General features: G+C 46.8%; 1 protein-coding gene across 1 annotated transcript in view; it reads right to left on the reverse strand.

The window, feature by feature from the left end:
• LOC137648911 (glucosidase 2 subunit beta-like) overlaps positions 1–24,958 on the reverse strand; it is a 110,469-nt gene that overhangs the window by 75,843 nt on the left and 9,668 nt on the right. The window contains exons 2-3 of the mRNA XM_068382098.1: positions 23,582–23,719; positions 10,791–11,041 (exon numbers count right to left, since the gene is read on the reverse strand). Coding sequence (XP_068238199.1) covers positions 10,791–11,041; positions 23,582–23,719 — 389 coding nt within the window. The remainder of the gene's footprint in view (positions 1–10,790; positions 11,042–23,581; positions 23,720–24,958) is intronic.

Consider the following 24,958-nt stretch of genomic DNA (forward strand, 5'->3'; position numbering starts at 1 on the left):
CCACACTTAGCCTCCACCGCTTGCCAAACCTTAAGAACACCAGGCCGTACATACAAGAGACCTATTTCGGTTACGCAAATTTCTGTAGTCTTGTCTAAATTGCCTTGCTTTTCTTCCTTCCAATACAAAATCCTCTCTTTTCTCATTAGAGGGATGAATGTGTTCTCTTGACCAAGCTTCACTCTTCCACTTAATTTGAAGTTTACGTCTATTCACAGTTTCCCTGATATTTTTCCTGAAGACCTACTTTTCAGGAAAGTACATGAATAGAGTATCAAAATAATGGCACATCAGGGTTGTATTACAAAATCTTTTATTACTAATATGACCTTCAGAAACCAAAATTGTTAACGTATGCGTTTCCGGAATAGCAAATTGCGCATTTCCTATTGGATTTTAAAAAGATTTAAAAACAAAATTAATAAATACCAAGCAGTGAGTGATATAAAAGTGATTTTTTTTTAAAGGAAATTTTTGTATGTGAGGACAGTCAAGTTCCTTAATAACTGAGAATCATCTTAGATTTACCAGAAAAAAAAAGAGAGAGAGAGAGAGAGAGAGAGAGAGAGAGAGAGAGAGAGAGAGAGAGAGAGAGAGAGAGGAGAGAGAGAGAGAGAGAGAGAGAGAGAGAGAGAGAGAGAGAGAGAGAGAGGAGAGAGAGAGAGAGAGGAGAGAGGAGGAGAGAGAGAGAGAGGAGAGAGAGAGAGAGAGAGAGAGAGGAGAGAGGAGAGAGAGAGAGAGAAGAGAGAGAGGAGAGGAGAGAGAGAGAGAGAGAGAGAGAGAGAGAGAGAGAGAGAGAGAGAGAGAGTGTTTAATGAAGACCTCTTAGCCCAAACAATCTACAAATAAGAAAAACTTTACCGAGGACAATTCAACACACTGAAAATGCTATAAGAAAAGAAAACCAGCGTGACAGATATATCAGGTCTGCATAAAAACATATTCCCTTGAGAAATACTCTTGAGAAATAGTATTAATGCAATGTACTATTATCACAACAGATTGCTAAACTATAACCCTAGTTGGAAAAGCAGGATGCTATAAGCCAGGGGGCCCAACAGGGAAAATAGCCCAGTGAGGAAAGGAAACAAGGAAAAATATTTTAAGAGCAGCAACGGCACCTAAATAAATATTTTCTATATAAACTAAAAACTTTTACAAAAACAAGAGTAAGAGAAATAAGATACAATAGAGTACCCGAGTGTACCCTCAAGGAAGAGAACTCTAACCCAAAACAGTGGAAGACCATGGTACGGAGGCTATTGCACTACCCAAGACTAGAGAACAATGGTTTGATTTTGGAGTGTCCTTCTCCTAGAAACTCTACTTACAATAGCTAAAGTCTCTCTTCTACCCTTACCAAGAGGAAAATTGTCAGGTGTATGGGGACAGAGGAAAATCTGTAAGGAATAGGCTACACTATTTGGTGTACGTGTAGGCAAATGAAAAATGAACCGTAACCAGAGAGATGGGTCCAATGTAGTACTGTCTGGCCAGTCAAAGGACCCCATAACTCTCTGGTGGTGGTATCTCAACGGATGGCTAGTGCCCTAAATGTTAAGTTTTAACATTCTCAATCTTATATTATCTGAATATATGGAAAGGACTAGATTATTCTTGGATAAATGGGATTAAATATTTCAATCACCTATAATCATCTGAATGGAGAATAATTCTGTTTACTTAGCATCATTTTAAAAACCAAAAGTCAACATAAAATAGTAGAGCAGAAGAATATGGAAAAAGAAAAAGAGAAAGATAAAAATAGCATATCTTAACTTATGAAAGAAATTTACAAGAAACCAGACATAACAAAACCAGTAACAGAGATGGTTGTTGAAACATCTGACACTGGGTTTGACCAACCTTAGATAAGAGGGCAGAGAAAATCTCATCTGATTTGTAATATAACTGTAGATATAGTGTCTGTCATAATTCATTTAACCCTTTTGCCCCCAATGCTATTTGGAACTTTCCAACCCTTAACACCCAGGCGTTTTTTTTTTTTTCAAGCCTTAATTTTCGTCATAGAGAAGACAGGTTGGTCTCATTCTTTTGGAAAATGCCTGAAGTTTCTCATAAAATTATCAAAAATGTGCAAAAAAATGTAAATATGACAAATTCGAAGATAATTTGTATTTTTCCTAACCATACAAACCTTAGCTATTTACAGAGGGTTTACCTTTTAGCACAGCTGAAATGACGAGCCAATAGTTTTAACGAGGGTTAATTACCCCCGCGCTAGTTAGCGGGGGGTGGGGAAGGGTAGCTTGTTACCCCTCCCCCCTCCACACACCGGTGACTTGCTTCACTTCACTTAGAGGTAGGACTTGACTTGGGGTCAGGGATGGCGGGCACATATGTGTAAATAGCTAAGGTTTGTATGGTTAGGAAAAATACAAATTATCTTCGAATTTGTCATTTGTTCCGTAACCGAAATACAAACCACGCTATTTACAGAGGGTGACTTACTCCTTAGGAAGGGTGGCAAGTCCCCAGCCTTACTGACTTCGGCTTGCCCGGGGGCTCGATCCCTCAGTGAGCAGCACTAGAGAGAGGGAGCCCCTGTACCTCACAAGTTCCTAGCATCGCTAGGAACGAGTGGCCTACATAAGCAGTGTGAGGAGGAGAGTGTGACTCGTCCTATGAAGTTGACCTTGAGACCTTCAGATAGGAATTGTAGGATAGGACGTTCCCCATACCACCTCGTCAGGGTATGGGAGACGCAACAGTATTAAGCTTAATACTAGGAGCACAAAGAAGCATGGGTTACCTGCAGAGGTCGAGGTCAGCTATGCGAGGACCAGGATGCTGCTTCCCCAAGAGAGGGGAGAATGAAGAAAGAAGTAAGGGTCAGACATACTCTTTCATTCACGAAGACTAAGACCGGGTAACAACGCCCTCAACCTACTGCTACTTGTCCAAAAAGGAGGCTGAGGTTAGACCAGCTGTTGTGCAGCCACCACAGGGCCGATAGAAAACGTATCGAGGCTCCTGTGGGTCACGTCTTGCAGGTAGTGGGCTGTGAAGGTCGTTTGACGCTTCCAGACCCCAGCTTGAAGTACCTGCGTCACAGAGAAGTTTCTCTTGAAGGCCAGGGATGTAGCAATACCCCTGACATCGTGGGCCCGAGGGCGACGTGACGGAGGAGGGTCAGGATTCAGGGCATGGTGGATAACCCTTCGAATCCAAGCTGAGATGGTGTTCCTGGTGACCCTCCTCTTTGTCCTGCCTGTGCTCACAAACAAAGCTCGCACATGAGGACGGACTGCAGCCGTTCTCTTCAAGTAGTGCCTCAGACACCTCACTGGGCATAGTAGCAGCTGGTCTGGGTCGGTTGTTACAGAACGGAGACTCGCGATCCTGAAAGAGTCGAACCGAGGATCCTGCAGTCCAGGATTCTGAGTCTTGGCCACAAACTCAGGGACGAACCTGAACGTTACCTCCCCCCATCCCCTTGAATGGGCGATGTCGTACGAGAGACCATGAAGTTCACTAACTCGCTTGGCCAAAGCCAAGGCGAGTAGGAAAGCCGTCTTCCAAGACAGGTGGCGATCGGAGGCCTGGCGTAATGGCTCGAACGGGTCTCTTAAGAGACCTGAGGACTCGAACCACGTTCCAAGGAGGGGGTCTCACTTCCGACTGGGGGCAGGTAAGCTCATAGCTACGTATGAGTAAAGAGAGTTCTAGCGATGAAGAAATATCCACGCCCTTCAATCTGAAGGCCAAGCTTAAGGCTGAGCGATAGCCTTTCACTGCCGAGACAGAAAGGCGCATTTCTTCTCGCAGATACACGAGGAAGTCCGCTATTGCTGGAATAGTGGCATCGAGTGGAGAGATACCCCTTCCACGACACCAACCACAAAAGACTCTCCACTTTGCTTGGTAGACTCCCTCAGAGGACCTTCGCAGGTGCCGAGACATTCTCTCCGCGAGGAGACGCTGGATAGTCTCCAGGCGTGAAGCCGAAGCGAGGCTACGGCCCTGTGAGGGACGCCGGAGTGGGGTTGTCTGAGAAGCTCGTGTCGTGGAGGAAGCTCCCTTCGGAGTTCCGTCAGGAGTTGCAGGAGGTCCGGAAACCATTCCGCGTGATGCCATAGCGGAGCTACCAGAGTCATGGAACAGTTGACCGATAGTCTGGTCCTGTTGAGCACCCTTCTCATCAGACAGAACGGTGGGAAGGCGTACACGTCGATGTTGTCCCACCATTGCTGGAAAGCATCTTGCCAGAGTGCCTTGGGGTCCGGGACTGGTGAGCAGTACAGAGGCAGCTTGAAGTTCAAGGCTGTCGCGAACAAGTCCACAGTCGGGGAACCCCACAAAGTCAGGACTTTGTTGGCTATCTGAGGATCCAAAGACCACTCGGTACTCACTATCTGCGAAGCCCTGCTCAGACTGTCGGCGAGCACATTCCTCTTGCCAGGAATGAAGCGAGCTGATAGTGTTATCGAGTGGGTTTCGGTCCACCTCAGAGTCTCTACTGCAAGATGGGATAGCTGTTGCGAAAAAGTGCCTCCCTGCTTGTTGATATAAGCCACTACCGTGGTGTTGTCGCTCATCACCCCCACGGAGTGACCCGCCAGGGACCGTTGGAACTGCTGAAGAGCCAGAAAGACGGCCTTCAATTCTAGCAGGTTGATGTGTAGGCACTTTTCTGATTCTGACCAAAGGACTGAGGCCCTCTGGTTCAGAACGTGCGGCCCCCACCCTTCTTTTGACGCGTCCGAAAACAGAGTCAATTCCGGGGGGAGGACGAGAAGACTCACTCCCTTCCGCAGGTTCTCGTCGGCCAGCCACCACCGCAAGTCCGTCTGTTCCAGAAACCCCATTGGGATCCGAATGTCCGGGGAATCTGATCCTTGATTCCACCGGGACTTGAGCCGCCATTGAAGGGATCTCATCCTGAGGCGGCTGTTTGGAACCAGACGGGCCAGGGAGGATAGGTGGCCTAAGAGACGCAACCACGATTGGGCGGGGAGTTCTTTTCGCCTGAGGAAGGGTTCCGCCACCCTCCTCAGCCTTGCTATCCGGTCGTCTGATGGAAAGGCTTTGTGGAGATTGGTGTCTATTAGCATGCCTAGATAAACCAGTCGTTGGGACGGCTGCAGAGAGGACTTCTCGAGGTTTACCACGATCCCCAGATCCTGGCAAAGATCCAGAAGCCTGTCTCGGTGCCGAAGAAGGGTCGACTCCGAGTCTGCTAGGATCAGCCAATCGTCCAGGTAACGAAGGAGACGAATGCCGTTCCTGTGCGCCCAAGATGAAATCAGGGTGAACACTCTGGTGAACACCTGAGGAGCTGTGGAGAAACCGAAACACAGCACCTTGAACTGGTAGATCTTGTTGTCTAGGCAGAATCTCAGGTACTTCCTGGAAGACGGATGGATTGGGATCTGGAAGTACGCGTCCTTTAGATCCAGTGTACACATGAAGTCTTGTGGTCTCACCGCAAGTCTGACCGTGTCTGATGTCTCCATGCTGAACCGGGTTTGTTTGACAAACCTGTTCAGAGCTGAGAGATCGATGACGGGTCTCCAGCCTCCAGTAGCCTTCTCTACAAGAAAGAGTCGACTGAAGAAGCCTGGGGAGCCGTCCACGACCTCCTGGAGAGCACCCTTCGCGAGCATGGTCTCGACTTCTGCCCGAAGGGCCAGCCACTTTGCCGATCCCGTGGCATAGGAGCTCAACGACACTGGATTCGCTGTCAGGGGAGGTTGAGATGTTGTGAACGGGACGCGATAACCTTGGCCGATCACAGAGACCGTCCAAGCATCGGCCCCGTGTTGCTGCCACCTGCGGATGCAACGCTGAAGGCATCCCCCCACAGGTGGACATGCAGGGGGACTGCCACCCCTAGGGCTTGCGGCCGCGGCCGCCACCCCTAGGAGTCTTGCCTCCCCTGGAGGACTTACCGCCCCTCTTGACCTTGGCTGGAAAGGGCTGGGGCTTAGACACCACTTTCTTAGCTGCCGGTGCCTGTTTGGGAGCCTTACGAGGCTGTTGCTGCTGTTGTGGCGGGGCTGGAGGCTTACAGGGCCGAGTTGTAAGGGCCCTGTGGAGGAGGGAGTCCGTGCTGGATTTCCTCCACCTCTCAGCCGTTCGCTCCATGTCTTGAGGCTCAAACAGGCTCTCCCCCAGAAGGGAAGCATGTCGGAGCCTACACACATCTACGGCGGGGACCTTCGGATGGAATCTCTCGGACACAGCATCGCGACGCTTCAACACCGAGTTGGCCCACAGGGTGGTAACCTGGTGCGCCAAAAACTCGATGGAGCGGGTGCCCGAGAGCAAGAAGGTCTCTAGGGCCTTCCTATTGGTCTCCTTGGACAAGTCCTCCGATCGCAATAGGATGCCCAGAGATCCTAGGCAGAAGTCCAGCCACAAAGTGGCCTGCATGGCACACTTAGCGACCTTCTCGTGGTTAAGGATCTCTGCCGCCGAGAACGACACCTGCCGGGCAGAAAGTTTCTCAAGGGGAACTCCCTTCGCCAGCTCCTCCACAGAGTGATGGAGAGGAAGAGCGAGGTTGTGCTCACCCAGGATCTCGAAATACCTCCTCTGCTGGAGGCGAGGAGGAGGGATGAGTTTGTTCCCGGCAGTGGAACGACTGGAGGAGGCAAGAAGTGCGAGCTGAGCGTTGGCCCTAGCCCTGGCACTCTTCAGCCCTCGAGACCAAGGCAGAGCTGCACTGGTCTTAGGGGCCTTCCGAACGTCAAACACTTCATCCAGAATCGTGTCTTTGCCTTCACGGGGGGCGATGACTGGATCCGTAAGCCTGTTAAGTTGCCTTATCAGGCTTAGGACCTGCCAGAAGGCATGTTCGGATTCTTGCTGTTCTCCTCCCTGCGGGCTGGCAGCTAAGTCTCCTGCCCCAGGAATCTCTTCCTGGGGTGATACGTGGACATTCCCCCGGGTAGTCGTGGGTTCCTGACGAATCCTTGCAGAGGATTTAGGGACGGTCTTGGAATCCTTGGATTCCCTCCTGGGAGGGATACAGGATCCCAACAACGAGGTTCGAGGGGGCCCTTCCTCACGAGACGATTCTCCTGCATGAAACGAAGTCTCCCCCCCTGGTGCCGAGGACGGAAAGGCCTCGTCCGCGGGAGAAGGAGAGAGTACTCGTGCAGGAGAAGGGACCTTCGCGACCGACCTCTTGGGACCAACTTCGCCCTGGGGGAAGTCACCACGAAGTCCACTCCTCTCTTTCTCTTCAGCGTAGGAGAGACAGCCGTTGGTTTGTTACCCTGGCCGGCGAGTGCTGGTTTCATAACCCTCACTAACGCCCGTGCCAGAGGACCAAACCAAGTCTGCTGCTCCAAGGACACAGAGTCCGAAATCCTCGCTAAAGGGAAAGGGATCGGGCGATCCTTTGGAGTGGACACGACGGTACCTGCCTGAAAAGAAGGTGGGGAAGAATGATGTACTAACCTCTCCTCGTCCTGCACTACCAACCTGTGTTTGGATGGAGGTGATCCCGAGTGCCGTCTAGAAGCACGCGTTCCTGCTGCTACCACCGGCTGCGGAATTCGCCGCGAACGATGGTCGCACGAGGGCGAATGGTCGCGCGAAGGCGAGCGGTCGCGCGGGAGCGCGGGCGAGCGATCGCGCAGGTGGATAATCGCGCGGGCGCACAGGCGAGTGGTCGCGCGGCCGCGCAGGCGAGTGGGCGCGAGGGTGGGCAGGTAAATGAACGTGTGTCCGAGGCGACGAACGCAAGCGTTGGTGCGACGGCGAGAAACGCGCTGCCGCGTAGGTGAGGAAGATCGCTGGCGATGTAGATCTACAGGCGATCGATGACGAGCTGGTGAGTGCAGTCGCTCAAGTTGGCGATGGCGCGATGTGGTATGTCGACGCACTGGCGTGCGATGGTGAGCAGCACGCGCAGGTGAATGACCGCGTAATGGTAAGCGATGGCGAGCAGCATGCGCAGGTGAATGATCGCGTGATGGGGTGCGATGGTGATCAGCATCCGCAGGAGGGCGATCGTTCAGGGGCGAGCGATGGCGAGCAGCATGCGCAGGAGGGCGATCGCGTAATGGCGAGCGATGGCGAGCAGCATGCGCAGGTGGGCGATCGCGTGATGGGGTGCGATGGTGATCAGCATCCGCAGGAGGGCGATCGTGCAGGGGCGAGCGATGGCGAGCAGCATGCGCAGGAGGGCGATCGTGCAATTGCGAGCGATGGCGAGCAGCATGCGCAGGCGGGCGATCACGCGATGGCGAGCTAGAAGCTGGCGAACCATGTTCCTTCAGGAGCGTTGGAGAACGTTGGCGCGCTAGCTGTCGCTGTTGAATAGGCGATGCTAAGATCGCCTGTGCGCGCTGGCAAGCAGGTGAACGCTGGCGAGGAGGTAATCGCTGGCGCGTAGGTGATCGCTGGCGAGCTGGAGATCGCTGGCGAGCAGAAGGTCGACGCGTGTCATGTGAAAGGACAGGTGGCGCGGCGCGTTCACGAGCAGGAACTGGGAGATCGCTGGCGCGTTGGCGAACATGTGTTTTTGACACACGCGCAGCACGATGTTGCGTAGCCACAGGACCAGGCAGATGGTGAGCAGGGAGTTCAGCAGGAACTAAAGGGTGGTCAGAGACCGCAGGGCGATGGTCCTCAAATGAGCGCTGACGCTCGGAAGAGAGCTGACGAGCAGGAGAGCGCTGGCGAGGGGGGCGAACATCAGGAGAGAGCCGACGAGCAGGAGATCGTCGACGAGCAGGAGAGCGCTGAAGATCAGGAGAGCGCTTGTGCGCTAGCACTGCTCGCGTAAGGGAAGGATCCCTTAGCCCCGAAGGGACCGTTGCCCGTCGGGTGACGAGTTCTCCAGAAGGCGAAGATCTGGCAGGAGATGGTGAGCGGTCTGCAGAGAGGTTCAAGGAGGGCGGAGCTGTAGGTTGAGGCTGACGAGGAGAGTCCCCCCCGGAGGATGAAGACCCAAAAAGGCTCCTCTTAGTCCCCCTGTAAGGGGAAGGGAGGCCCTTGTGGCGTAGCGGACGGTGAGCCTTACGGCGGAGGCGGCCTCGGGGAAGATCGTCGGGACCATCGGTCCTCCGAAGGGGAGTCTCCGTTAAAGCACTTCCCTCAGAAGGAAGCTGAGCAGCAGCCGAGACCGAAGGACTCACTTCCCCCTTCGAAGGATGTACGGAAGGAGGAGGAAAGCCTTTAGCACCATCACCCGCAACAGCACCTGCGGCGGAAGGCCCAGCCACGTCGGAGGCCTCTATCACCATGACGTCGACAATAGACAGAGGGTCTACCTCTGCTACCGCCGGCGACTGCTTAACAGCGGCCCCCAACGAGACAAGGTCAATAAGAGCAACCCTGGAGGGCAAGCCCTTAAGCCCCAGGGACGACCAAATCTGCAAAAGATCATCACTGGATAAGGCATTATCAATGACCTCCCCCGGAGGAGGAGGGGGAACCGCCTCGCTATGGGAGGCGACGCCCTCTCCCCCCACCGAAGGTCGGGAAACAGAACAAGGGCCTGCGCTCCCACTCGGCCGACTCTCCTTAGGAGGCGGACGAGGGGGAGCTTCGGAGGAGGTTTGGGCGGCGGAAGAAGAGTCCCGAGAACCTTCCTCCTTCAAGGCTAACCCCGGAGGAGAACGGTCTCTCTTGGACTTCTTCTTACGCCGACGGCCAAACCTCTCCCACTGGGAGGCAGACCACTCCCTGCACTCACGGCACATGTTCTCCTGGTCACACCGTCGGCCCCGACATTGAGGGCAGAGGGTGTGCGGATCCGTATTTACGTCCGACATGAAAGTCCCACAAGGACGACCGGCAACTCCAGGGCATGTACGCATTGTAAAGAAATAACTGAAGGTCAACTTCCAACCAACACACACGCTGAAAAGAAAAAGCAGAAAATTAAAGGCTGTCACGAGGGCGATGAGCAGACACGTCTGATCACCGCCGAGCCAAAAGTGAAGTGAAGCAAGTCACCGGTGTGTGGAGGGGGGAGGGGTAGCAAGCTACCCTTCCCCATCCCCCGCTAACTAACGCGGGGGTAATTAACCCTCGTTAAAACTATTGGCTCGTCATTTCAGCTGCGCTAAAAGGTAAACCCTCTGTAAATAGCGTGGTTTGTATTTCGGTTACGGAACAAAGCAGTTTTTTTGCAAGGACATACCGGTACGTCCATGGGGGCAAAGGAATGAGTTTTGTGAAACGTACCAGTACGTCCATTGGGGGTAAAAGGGTTAATATCTTATTGAATTAAATGCTCAAGATAGAGACGAATGGCGAAATCTAACCTAGGCCCTTTACGTCAATAGGCGTAGGAGGAGATGATGATGAACATCAATAACATAAATAAAGAAGCACTCAGAAAGTGCAAGACAGTTAGCAAACATTATATGAAATATTTTGCTAACTTAAATCAAAGATGCAAAATGTATACTGAAATGTAATAACATATATTCCCTACTCGAAGACGAAAGATCTACCTCATCACTGTCAAACAGAATGCAACGATTACCATTTTATGCAAGAATGAATATATCACAACTGTCAAAAACTTCAGTGTATTTCCATTGTAATAAACCATCTTTAACTCAATCTTCAAGGGGAAACTACATCTGAAATCATGCTCTATTAAACTATTCTAAGGAGGCAAAATATCTTTGATCGATTGTATCAAAATTGTCACACTAATAGATATTAAATATGCACCAAAATAATAATAAATCATATTACCAGCAGAGATTAGGCAAGGGGAAATTACTGCAGCAAACAATGCAAATAACAAAGGACATTTTAATGTACACAAGTGTGCAGAAGATATAAACAACACAAACCTCCGCTTCTTTTTTCCGTTTACGACCCTCCTCTATCATCGACTTCCGCAACTCGAACCCTTTCATTTTTTCCTGCCGCTGTTTCGCCGCCTCTTCCCTGGCTGCCCGCCCGAGTTCCCGGCAAGTATCGACGCAATTGGCGTCCGATGCATATTCATCAGAGGCGTCGCAGCAGTCACAAATGCCATCGTTGACCCGCGACGATGGAATGCTCAGAGGAATGTGTCCAGGATTGGGGCAACTGAAGAAACCTTAAAGAAAATAAATTTATTCGTATATGTTAGTACTTCTTGCAACTAGTATCCATTACAGTTTAGCCAATAAGTTATAATATGAACAGCTCCGTGCGATTTTTGCAGTTTCTTTGTATCCTAACTACACTGTTCTATCCTTTACTATTTTCATATCATTTTAGAAGTAAAGCTTCTCAGCATTCGTTCCAGGGTCGAGCCCTCAATGCAGGAGAGAATTGAACAGGTAATCCTGTCAAACTTAAAACAATAAAACAAAAGATTGACTTACAATATCATTTTTAAATATCAACCACAAAAATTTAAAATTAAAATACCAGTGGCACTACATAATTTCTGCATTAGACCAACTCTAACAAATTTTACCATTTTCAAAATGAAACACAACTGAGAATATTACGCAATGTAAGGGTAGAGCATTCAATTTCAGTCACTTGTTCAACTCCTATTGTCAATGGCAATATACTACATAAATGCACAAAACTGTAAGGATTTTACTAAAATATTGTTACAAGGCTATGTAATTCTGAAGGAAAGAAAATAAAACCTGCAGGACCCTAAAATTTTAACATTTTTCACTTACAAACTTTTAAAAACTCTCCGACTTAAGCCCCAATTTTCTAAATTTCCTCATCTTAAATTGAACTGCCAAGGATACAAATGCAGAATATTCAAAAGCCAAGGGACACAATAAAAACAGGATCAGTTTGGAAAAAATATTTTGTGAAGCAAATGATAATCTATAAACGAGGAATAAAAAAAAAATAAGGACGGTGGTTCCTCAACATCCGGATCTCAGTATTGATAATGTTTCTTTAAATATGTACGACTCTTTCAAAATTTTAGGTGTGATTCTCGACAGTAAATTTACTTTTGAGAAACATATAAGGTCTGTGTCTTCTTCAATTTCACAAAAAATAGGCTTATTGAGAAAGTCTTTCAAGATTTTCGGTGATCAATCTATTCTGAAGAAGTGTTTTAATTCTTTCATTCTACCTTGTTTTGAGTATTGTTCTCCTGTCTGGTCTTCAGCTGTTGATTCTCATCTTAATTTGTTGGACAGAAACTTACGGTCTATTAAATTTCTTATTCCTGATCTAGATATTAATCTCTGGCACCGTCGTTCAATTAGTTCATTATGTATGTTGCATAAGATTTTTCACAACTCTGACCATCCTTTACATTCAGATCTCCCTGGACAATTCTATCCTGTTCGTAATACTAGGCAGGCAGTTAATTCTAATAGCCAGGCCTTCTCCATCACGAGGCTCAATACTACGCAGTACTCTAGAAGTTTTATTCCAGCTGTGACCAAGTTGTGGAATGATCTTCCTAATCGGGTGGTTGAATCAGTAGAACTTCAAAAGTTCAAAGTTGGAGCAAATGCTTTTTTGTTGACCAGGCGGACATAGTCTTTTTATAGTTTATTTATGACATATTTGTTTTTGATGTTGTTGATAGTTTATTATATGACATGTCTGTTTTGACGTTGTTTCTTATTTTAGAATGATTTATTGTTAATTTGTTCTCTTCATTTATTTATTTCCTTATTTCCTTTCCTCACTGAGCTATTTTTCCCTGTTGGAGCCCCTGGGCTTATAGCATCTTGCTTTTCCAACTAGGGTTGTAGCTTGGATAGTAATAATAATAATAATAATATAAACAACAAAGCAAAGAAATTAGACAAATAACTATGAAACAAAAAGTGCCCAATAAAACATTTTATTAAGTTTTAAATTCTACAGTTACAAAGATTTAGCTACACAATTAAGAACGTTCTCCAATATGGTGACTGCGGGAGTAAAACTTGTAGAATACAGCAATATACTAAGTTTGATTGAGCATCTACCTACTAAAGATGAAGCTATTAGAATTAAGGGCTTACTGAGTACTATGTGATAAATAATGTAATTTGGGAAGATCTACTGTAGGATGACTAGAATTATGAAATATCTTGCAACTATACATAAGCTAATTCAATAACATTAATAAGTACAGTAATTAATTTCAATGTAACAAACAGACATGAGAATCAGCTGTTGACACCATTATTATTATTACTAGCCAAGCTACAACCCTAGTTGGAAAAGCAAGATGCTATAAGCCCAAGGGCTCCAATAGGGAAAAAATATCCCAGTGAGGAAAGGAAATAAGGAAATAAATAAATGATGAGAATAAATTAACAATATATCATTCTAAAAACAGTAACAGCATCAAAACAGATATGTCCAAATGGGAAAATAATACTGTATTCATAAAATGGCAGAACAAAAACATTTCTACTGTACAAACAGGTCTCCAAAAATGACAAATAATTTGTATTTTTCCAAACAATATGATATTTTAATTATAAAATAAATTTTTGAATATACTTACCCGGTGAATATATAATAGCTGCTACTCAGCGGCTCGACAGAAAACAGACTCAAAAACTCGCGAGCGATCGCTATGAAGGTTGCGGGTGTGCCCACCAGCGCCACTATCGGCCAGATACCACTCTTGCATGTAAACAAACCCTTCAATTCATCTCGTCCCGCTGCGTCTCTATTGGGGAGGAAGGGAGGGCCTTTAATTCATATATTCACCGGATAAGTATATTCAAAAATTTATTTTATAATTAAAATATTTTTAAATATTTAACTTAGCCGGTGAATATATAATAGCTGATTCACACCCAAGGCGGTGGGTAGAGACCAGAGTTAATTAAGTTTACAGCGTATAAGCTAAGAGTTTTTGACAGTTATCAATATAACAAAACCAAAATATATAGGTACCTGGTAAGGAAGTTGACTTAGACGATTACTCTGCCTTATAAGTCTGTCTTCCTCACGAAGCCCAGCGATCCTCTTAGGATGCTGAAAGACTCCCAGGAGCTGAAGTATTAAGGGCTGCAACCCATACAACAGGACCTCATCAAACCCTTAATCTGGGCGCTCTCAAGAAATGACTTTGACCACCCGCCAAATCAATCAGGATGCGAGAGGCTTCTTAGCCTTCCGTACAACCCAAAAAAAACATTATTAAAAACATTTCAAGAGACAGATTAAAAAGGATATTGGAATTAGGGTAATGTAGTGGTAGAACCCTCACCCACTACTGCACTCGCTGCAACGAATGGACCCAGTGTGTAGCAGTCCTCGTAAAGAGTCTGGACATCTTTTAAGTAAAATGACGCGAACACTGACTTGCTTCTCCAAAAAGTCGCGTCCATAATACTTTGCAGAGATTTATTTTGCTTGAAGGCCACGGAGGTTGCTATATCTCTATCTTCATGCGTCTTAACCTTAAGCAAACATCGGTCTTTCTCATTCAAGTGAGAATGAGCTTCTCGTATTAAAAAAATCTGATAAAATATGACAAAGCATTCTTTGACATAGGCAATGAAGGTTTCTTAACTGAGCACCATAATGCCTCAGATTTACCTCGTAATGACTTATTACGAGCTAAATCGAACTTAAGAGCTCTAACAGGACATAATACTCTTTCCAGTTCGTTGCCTACGATCTCTGATAAGCAAGGAATATCAAAAGATTTAGGCCAAGGACGAGAAGGCAGTTCATTTTTGGCCAGGAAACCAAGTTGAAGTGAACAAGTGGCTTTTTTTCTGTAGAAAAGCCGATGTTCTTACTGAAGGCATGAAGTTCACTGACCCTTTTAGCCGAAGCCAAGCACACTAGGAAAAGTGTCTTGAGGGTGAGATCCTTCAGGGAGGCTGAATGTAATGGCTCAAACCTGTCTGACATGAGGAACCTTAGGACCACGTCTAAGTTCCATCCAGGAGTTGCCAAACGACGTTCCTTAGAGGTCTCGAAAGACTTAAGGAGATCTTGGAGATCTTTATTGTTGGAAAGATCTAAGCCTCTATGTCGAAAGACCGAAGCCAACATGCTCCTGTAGCCCTTAATCGTGGGAGCTGAAAGGGAGCGAACCTTTCTCAGATGTAAAAGAAAATCTGCGATTTGGGCTACAGAGGTACTGGACGAGGACACAGATGCTGACTTGCACCAGTCTCGAAAGACTTCCCACTTCGACTGGTATACTCTAATGGTAGAAGCTCTCCTAGCTCTTGCAATCGCACTGGCTGCCTCCTTCGAAAAGCCTCTAGCTCTTGAGAGTCTTTCGATAGTCTGAAGGAAGTCAGACGAAGAGCGGGGAGGCTTTGATGGACATTCTTTACGTGGGGCTGACGTAACAGATCTACCGTTAGAGGAAGACTTCTTGGAAAGTCTACCAGCCATTGAAGTACCTCGGTGAACCACTCTCTCGCGGGCCAGAGGGTAGCAACCAACGTCAACCTTGTCCCTTCGTGAGAGGCGAACTTCTGCAGTACCTTGTTGACTATCTTGAATGGTGGGAATGCATATAAGTCCAGAAAAGACCAATCCAGTAGAAATGCGTCTATGTAGATTGCTTCTGTATCTAGGACTGGAGAGCAATAGATTGGTAACCTTTTGGTCAACGAGGAGGCAAAGAGGTCTATGGTGGGTTGACCCCAAGTAGCCCAAAGACTCTTGCCCACGTCCTTGTGGAGGGTCCATTCAGTGGGTATCACCTGACCCCTCCGACTGAGACAGTCTGCCAAGACATTCAAGTCCCCCTGGATGAATCTCGTCAACAGGGAGATGCCTCGAATTCTTGACCATAAGAGAAGGTCCCTTGCGATCTCGAGCAGCGTGAAGGAGTGTGTGCCTCCTTGCTTGGAGATGTACGCCAAAGTTGTGGTGTTGTCTGAGTTGACCTCTACCACTTAGTTTCGAAGAAGCTTTCTAATATCATCAAGGCCAAGTGGACTGCTAATAGCTCCTTGCCGTTGATGTGCATGCTCTTCTGACTTGAGGTCCACAGACCCGAGCATTCCCGACCGTCCAGGGTCGCACCCCAACCCAAATCCGACGCGTCTGAGGACAACACGTGGTTTGGGTTCTTGACTGCTAGGGATAGTCCCTCTCTCAGACTGATATTGCTGTCCCACCATTTCAGGCATGCCTTTACTGGTTCGGAGACTGGGAATGATACCGTCTCTAATGTCTTGTCCTAGTTCCAGTGAGAGGCTAGATGGAACCGGAGAGGCAGAAGGTGTAGTCTCCCTAGTGAGACAAACTGCTCCAGGGATGAGAGAGTCCCTACGAGACTGTTCCAACTCCTGACTGAATAAACGTTTTCTTTTCAGCATTAGTTGGACTTCGAGCAGGGCTTGACTGCGAATCTCCATCCCCAAATATAGAATAATCTGGGATGGGATCAGTTGGGACTTTTAGGTTGACCAAAAGTCCCAACTCCCTGGCCAGACTCAACGTCCAATGTAGATCCTGCAGACAGCGAAGACTGGACGATGCTCTGAGAAGCCAGTCGTCCAAGTACAGGGAGGCTCGGATCCCCGATAGATGGAGGGATTTTGCCACATTCCTCATGAGCCTCGTAAACACGAGAGGCGCAGGACTGAGGCCAAAGCACAGGGCTCGAAACTGGTACCCCACATTCCTGTAAACAAACCTCAGAAACGGTTGGGAATCCGGGTGTATAGGAATGTGGAAGTATGCCTCCTGAAGGTCGAGAGAGACCATCCAGTCGCCTTCCATAAATGCTGTCAAGACAGCCTGGTAGACTTCATCGTGAAGTTTGTCTTGACAATGAACACATTGAGCGCACTTGCCTCTTACGTACTCCTGCAGTGAACATGGCTGCCAGATCATTGGAGCCATCCCTGAGGGACTTGTTCCTGCAGAGAACGTGGCTGTCAGATCATTGGAGCCATCCCTGAAAGCCTTGCTTATGCATGACATAATTGTACAGCAAAACTTCAAACGCTCGAAAATAGCTCTGAAGTCGACCTGTAAAATCTTGGAGCGTCTCATGGCCAGGCGCCAGGGAGAGTCTATGAGGTTTGAGAAGTCTATCTGGGCAGAGGCAGGAACTCCCAAGCCGAGAACTTCTCTCGTGTCATATCAGACTCTCGCTCTATAAGCCAGCTTAAAAGAAGGGAAAGCAAAGGCTGTCTCCCCCAAACTCCTCCTGGTGATAAACCAGTCGCCTAGCAAACGTAAAGCTCTCTTAGAAGAGCGAGAGAGCACTAGCTTATAAAACAACGGCTTCGAAGTAGCTAGGCCTAGTGTAAGCTCTGACGTTTAGGCGAACGAGGAGCAGCAGTTACAAAAAGATCCGGACAAAGATCCTTAAAAATCAGCATGATTTATTTAAAGTCCATAGAGGGCTAAGCAGCTTTAGGCTCCTCTCCGTCTGACAGAGTCCTCAAGGGAATATCAGTAGGAGGGGGAACAGCAACTTCCTCATCTGAAGGAACCTTGTCCGACAATAGCCGAGTCTCAAGCAAGGGAGAGACCTACCGTGGTGGCAATGCTTTACAAGCAGAGTCCACACGCACCGGTGCATTAGTAGCGGACCAGGACGCAACGTCATGTAACTGCTTGACAGTCTGTGAACTGTCAACAACAACAGGTGCGTGAGGACGCACAGCGTCCACTCGAGACTGCTTTGACCGCCTAGTCTGAGCAGTCAAAACAACTCTAGAATGCGGAGGTTGACGCTCAGCGTCAAAACAAGTCAACTCCGATTGTTGGCGAACGTCCTGAACGTCAACAGGAGCATCAGCAAGTGGCCTAACGTCCAAATGTGGCTGAAAATCCACACGAGACCGCATCGAGTGTGGTTCTAAACAACCTGACTGACGTGACTTGGCTACGCCAACGTCAACAGGACGCACAAAGGAACGTTAGGGTGGCTGAAGGCCAGGATCTCGATGAGATAAACGGCTAGGCTCAACGGACTTATCGGCAGAATAGTCTTCCATAAGGGAGGCAAGCTTATTCTGCATGTCTTGCCGTACAACCCATTTAGGATCAACGGGAATGGTTGCGGTAAGAGACGAGGGTAACGTCTGTGACTGCAAAACCTTGCCTACAAAAAGACTCTCGGAGTCTGTGTTACGCTTTTGTTTAGGCAGCGAGCAGTCTTCCGATGACTGCATAGGGTCAGAGCTGTCCTAATAGTTAAAACCAGGACGCTGGACCTGTCCTGAAAGGACTGACTTTCGCTTAAAGGGCCTCGAAACCTTGTTCCACGGTTTCTTATGCGAAAAGCCTTCGGATGACGTGGAGAAAATCGTCTCTCTCGCCTTATGGTAGGGGTGATCTTGGTAAGATACACCTGATACCATAGAGGGAACGTCTGTTCGCTGATCAAGGCCTCTCGAACCCATAAGTCGTACGACATTACTTCTCCCCTGGGCTTGGGAGCTTGCAAGAGGTCCCGGACTAGGCGAACGACAGGCACGAACAGACGAACCCTTGGTCGCAACACTGATAACACTTTGCGCAATATCACTTTATCACTACGATTTTCTGTTTTGCACTTATTTCACTGAAATCGAATTTTTTAACAATTCACATAAGGTATGAATAAAACTGATTTCTACCTGAAGCACGCAATTCTACCCTCTATCAAAAAGTTATAATTGCGAAATCAGTCGTATAATGTAAGCACATTAATACCAGCAAAAAAAAAAACAGTAAACATATTTTAAGATAAAAAGATCAGTGGCTGGGGAAGAGACTAAACACTAGTTCATTCAAAACTACGTTTTCAATCTCTCACCGTACAGTGCCTTGGGACGAGAATAAAAAAAAAACTAAAAACGTTTTATCCTTTCTCCCCGTACAGAGACTAGGGACGAGAGTAACTCGAGAACAACGTTACTCGCTTGGGACGAGATAAAGATCGGAACGTTCTCTCTCCTCTCTCTCCCTCCGTCTGTATCTCTCTCTCTCTCTCTCTCTCTTGATTTCGCACCGAAGAGAAGAGCCCACTTACGTTTCGTCAAAAAAAACAGGTTATTTGACCAAAGGAAAAAACTGAAAGGTTTTTCAATTAAAAAGTTCCTTTAAAATAGAATTTAAAACATTTAAGCTTTGAAAGAAGAATGAACAAAACGTCAGTATCGATTTACTCTTTCTGCAACGTGAAACCGTGATACTCTCTCTCTCTATCGTAACGATAGAGCGCAAACTGCGTAGCATAAATAAACTAAACGTTAGTTCATCTTTGAAACAGTACGAAGACTATTCAAAGAAAATCTTTCATAAAATATCTACTAAAAAATATTCATTTAATAAGTTTTAAATCATTAGCTCTGTAAAAGTTATTTACGATTGAAAGGGCTCAACGTTGTTTAACTTCGGTTTCCAAGTTAGGACCGCCTACTCTCAGGAAAGGTCGCATATAAACAAATCATTAAAATTTATCTTGATGTTTATTATAAATGGAAAGCTAATCGAAGAGGACTAATAAAGGCGGGTGAGATATAAAATATATAGAGGAAAATCTATAATTAATTTATAACGTGATAAGATAATTGCTAAAAGCCTAAACACACTTCCGTACTAAGGGAAGGGTCGGCCATTTAAAAGTCAAGGAAAGTCCAAAAAACAATCCAAAGTCATCAAAAATTAAATCTATCCAAAAACGAGTTCAAGATTTAAGTTGAAGATAAAACACCTGTACTGCGAAAGCTCAAACCAAAATGAAGTACTTCACCAAATATGTTGAGAAAATTCCAGGTTCTACAGCGAGTATGAATACGTCTTGTCGTCAACGTCGACAGAGAAGAATTGAAGGGTTTGTTTACATGCAAGAGTGGTATCTGGCCGATAGTGGCGCTGGTGGGCACACCCGCAACCTTCATAGCGATCGCTCGCGAGTTTTTGAGTGTGTTTTCTGTCGAGCCGCTGAGTAGCAGCTATATATATTCACCGGCTAAGTTAAATATTTAAAAACAAACTTTGAGCTCTCTTTAGTAGGGAATATACTTTCGGCAACCCTGGAAGACTAGCCATAAGACTTTTAGCGAGGTATAACTACCCCATAGCTAGTTAGCAGGGGGTAGGGGTAGTACCGGCTACCCCGCTCACATACACACACCTGCGTTGTCTCATCACTTTTGACTATTGATTGCACGCAGGACTTGCAGGGGATAGGTGATGGCAGACTAAATTTGTATAAACAGCTCAAGGTTTTTATCATTAGGAAAAATACAAATTATTCTTAAATTTGTCTTTGTCCTGTCAATAATACAAACATTCTTGCTCTTTATTAAGGAAGGCTCACCTAAAGGTAGGTGGAAGTCTTAACCCCTGGCTGAATATTGACCTGGGGTTTTCTTCCATGCTACACACATATAAAGAGGAATAGCCCTGACACCTCGCTAAAACTTTATGCAACACCATGCTTTAGCAGCATGAGCAATCCGTGTGATTGTGTGATGCTAGCAATGTGACTTGTCTAGGAAAGAATTCTCAGAAATTATAGGATTCTTTGAACTAACCATAGATGTTACCAAATTCCTACCTCACACAGGGGATATGGGGATACAAGTATATATTTCTATACCAGGATACACAAGGAAAATGGTTATTACCTGAAGACAATGGAGGCTAGCTTGCAGAGTGCAGTAGGTGCTGTTCCCCAAGAGGGTTGGAAGATGGAAGAAAGAAGGAGCCAGTCATTCTTATTAATCACTCCAGACTTAATCCCAGGTAATCTCTACCCTCTACCATCTGCTACTTGTCCATCAAGGAGCTTGAGGTGTTTAAACCACTTATTGTGTAGATACCAAAGGACTGGTGGGTAACATTTCTATGTTCCTGTGTGTTACATCTTGCAAGTAGTGGGCAGTGAAGGTCATATGAAACTTCCACACAGCTGCTTGAAGGACCTGCGCCACAGAGTAGTTATTCTGTCCCAAAGGAAATAACATATCCAGAGAGCTGGTGTGCTGGCTGCACCTGAATTTCAGCCGCCACTGAAGAGATCGAATTCTGAGGCGACTGTTGGGCACTAAACGGATCAGGGATGCTAGGTGACCTAGGAGACACAACCACTGATGGGCTGGAAACTCTTCTCGTCTAAAGAACGAGCTTGCTACCTCCTTCAGCCTGTGTACTTTGTCCTCTGATAGAAATACTTTTTGCAATCTGGTGTCTATAATCATACTCAAGTATACCAGTCTTTAAGAGGGGAACAGGGATGACTTCTTGAGGTTTATTACGATCCACAGATCCTGACAAAACTCAAGCAGTCTGTATTGGTGCTGAAAAAGGGTTGCCACCGAGTCTGGTAGAATTAGCTAGTCGTCGAGGTATCTTAGGAGATGAATGCCGATCCTGTGAGCCCAAGATGACCCTAGGTTAAACACCCTTGTAAAGACCAAAGCACAGCATCTTGAACTGGTATCGCCTGTTCTCGTGTATGGTCCGAAGATACTGTACTTCCTTGAAGATGGATGGATTGGGATCTGGAAGCATGCAACTTTGGTTATCCAATGTACATATGAAGCCCTATGGCCTTACCGCTTGTATGACGGTGTCTGCCATCTCCGTCCTGAACAAAGCCTGAAGAACAAACTTGTTTAGAGCCGAAAGATGGATGACTGGTCTCCAGTCTCTAGACGCCTTTTTCACAAGAAAGAGTCGACTGAAGAAAACTGGGGAACCAGCGAGGATCTCTTGGAGAGTGCCCTTCTCCAAAATGGTTTGGACTTCGGCCCAGAAGACTAGCTCCTTTGCGAATCCCATCACGTAGGAGCCCAATGGAATTGGATCCCGAGTCAGTGGAGGGAGAGATTAAGTGAACGGGACGCGATACCCTAAGCAAATAACAGAGACTGTCCAAGGATTGGCTCCATGTTGCAGCCACCGACAAGCTCGAGAATGATGATCACGCACTGGAGATCGACGAGCGGCGATGTGCATTAGTGACGCATTGGCGAGCAATGTGTTGGCGATTAGCGGGTGACGCGATGGCAAGTGGCGAGCTGGAGATCGGAAAGCAGGGGAGTGGTAACATGGTGAGCAGCGAGTTGGAGAGTGTCGTCTGGCAAGAGACCATCTAGGCGGAGGACGAGATGCCGAACGGAGAGCTGTAGGGCTACACTCTTTGGAATGGTGAGCTGGAGGGCTACACCCTGGCGAATGGTGAGCTGGCGAGAAGTGCCGCTGGTGATCGCAAACTGGAGAACAGTGAGCAGAGGCTGAGCGTCCAGCAGGAGAATGACGATCACAAGCAGTTGAACGACGATCACAAGATGTTGAGTGACAAGCACAACCCGGAAGGAGAATGGCAAGAAGATCGTCAGTCTCTGGAACGGGATCGCTGCTTGACGGAGGGCGAGGGCAAATGTCTGGGTGTGCGTAGAGAACTACGGCCCCTGGAGGACAAAGAGATCTGAGGATGGCATGGGTTCTCTTCGTCAGCAGAATTTCGCCGATGGGGAGGCAAGTGGGAGCGCTGGTCTCATCGGCATGTAGGACTAGCAGGAGCAGAAGGCGAGACGTGGGCCTCACAAAAAGTACAAGCCTTAATCACTACACACTACAGAAAGGACTTCTACTTCAGAGGCCACCAGAGAAGGACCCTCTGGGCCCCATGAAGCAGAAGTTCCACAGAGATGTCCTTGGAATGCAGCCCTGCAACACCCAGCAATGGCCAAACCTGCAACAAATCAGCAAGTGAGAAAGACTTGCCTAAGAGCGGGGGCGAAGTTGCTTCCCTAGGGGAAACAGCAACGTCCAACGATCCCCGAGGTTGCCCTAGAGTTAGCTGGTCTACACTCCAACTTGCCTGCCCCTTGAAAGAGGTCAAGCAAATAGGAGCTTCGGGAAGTGACTGGGGGTTCAAGGAAGATGTCCGAGGTTTCTTCGCCCTTGAGGAAGAGTCCATGGTTTCTTCGCCCTTGAGGAAGAGTCCGAGGTTTCTTCGCCCTTGAGGAAGACCCCGAAGGCAAAGAATCCCTCCTAGACTTATTCTTGTGCCGACGCCCAAATCTCTCCCATTGGGAGGCAGACCACTCACTAAAAACTTCACAGGTGTTACCCTGGTTACAGTAGCGTCCCCTGCAGGTTGGACACAACAAATGGGGGTTAGTCTTGACGGAGGACATAAAGGTACAGCATGAGCGGCCTTCAGGTCCTGGGCAAGTCCGCATGCGGACACAGGAGAAGGAACACAAACACCTGAAAAATTAATGGCCAAAGTCTTTTGAGGGATCAGAGAGTGGACACATCCGTTCTCCTCCAAGGCAGAAGAAAAAGTGGCTCGGATTCACTAGTGTGCGAGTGAGAGGGGGGGCTGGCAATCACCACTACCCCTCACTAAACACCCGCTAATTAGCGGTTTGGGTAGTTGCCAGCTTGCTTGAAGTTCTAAATGGCTAGTCCTCCAGCTTTACCAAAAGATAATCACTTATAAATAGCGAAAGGTTTGTAATAAGTGTAGGAACAATCCAAACTTTATTATTGCAGTTTTGGCATCAAATTGTCTAACCTAACAAACTACATGGACAGCATCATTGTATACACACACTATGAAATAAATCATATATGTAAATAATCTGAGAACTCTAAACAATCAAAAGTCAATTTCTATTTAACTATTGCTCTAAGAGTAGATGGCAACTTTTCCATCTTTAATCATATCAACGAATTGCATGCATTCCAAAGTAAATCATCAACATGATAAATTTTGACTTACCATTTGGACATGCTGAAGTCCCAGGCTCATCACTGCCATCACGACAATCGCAATAGTCGTCATTCACGTAAGTGAACGGTATTGCACCAGATCCATCCAGACAATGGAAATCTCTGGTAGGATCATAAAAGGACGCCTCTGAAAATGAAAAGGGGATTTTTGGATCAGTATACACAATTTCAAAAATAATTTCAGATGTGAACAGTTCTGTAATTTCACTACAACTATAAAGAATAGTTGTTCTATACGCCTATGTCTTATATGTGTAAGAAAATTTGCAATACTGTAAACCAACCATTTACTATGGAAGGATCATAAAAGAATGCCTATGAAAATGAAAAGGGGGTTTTTGGATCAATAAATAAAATTTTAAAAGCAATTATGTTATTTTCATTAGTAAAATAAATTTTTGAATATACTTACCCGATGATCATGTAGCTGTCAACTCTGTTGCCCGACAGAAATCTACGGTCGGGATACGCCAGCGATCACTATACAGGTGGGGGTGTACACAACAGCGCCATCTGTGAGCAGGTACTCAAGTACTTCTTGTCAACAAGAACTCAATTTTCTCCTCGGTCCACTGGTTCTCTATGGGGAGGAAGGGCGGGTCCTTAAATTCATGATCATCGGGTAAGTATATTCAAAAATTTATTTTACTAATGAAAATAACATTTTTCAATATTAATCTTACCCGATGATCATGTAGCTGATTCACACCCAGGGTGGTGGGTGGAGACCAGCATACATGTTAACAAAGAAGCTAAGTATCCCGTATTTCATTTTATTAGTTATTCAAAAATAACATAAAATAAATAAGTACCTGGTAAGGAAGACGACTTGAACCATTACTCTGCCTTTATTAAGTACGTCTTCCTTACTGAGCGTAGCGGTCCTCTTAGGATGCTGAACGACTCTTAGGTGCTGAAGTATAAAGGGCTGCAACCCATACTAAAGGACCTCATCACAACCTCTAACCTCGGCGCTTCTCAAGAAAGAATTGACCACCCGCCAAATCAACAAGGATGCGGAAGGCTTCTTAGCCGACCGTACAACCCATAAAAAGTATTCAAGAGAAAGGTTAAAAAGGTTATGGGATTATGGGAATGTAGTGGCTGAGCCCTCACCTACTACTGCACTCGCTGCTACGAATGGTCCCAGGGTGTAGCAGTTCTCGTAAAGAGACTGGACATCTTTGAGATAGAATGATGCGAACACTGACTTGCTTCTCCAATAGGTTGCATCCATAACACTCTGCAGAGAACGGTTCTGTTTGAAGGCCACTGAAGTAGCCACAGCTCTCACTTCATGTGTCCTTACCTTCAGCAAAGCAAGGTCTTCTTCCTTCAGATGAGAATGTGCTTCCCTAATCAGAAG

The sequence above is a fragment of the Palaemon carinicauda genome, chromosome 10 (genome assembly GCF_036898095.1).
Source record: "Palaemon carinicauda isolate YSFRI2023 chromosome 10, ASM3689809v2, whole genome shotgun sequence".
Classification (NCBI taxonomy): domain Eukaryota; kingdom Metazoa; phylum Arthropoda; class Malacostraca; order Decapoda; family Palaemonidae; genus Palaemon; species Palaemon carinicauda.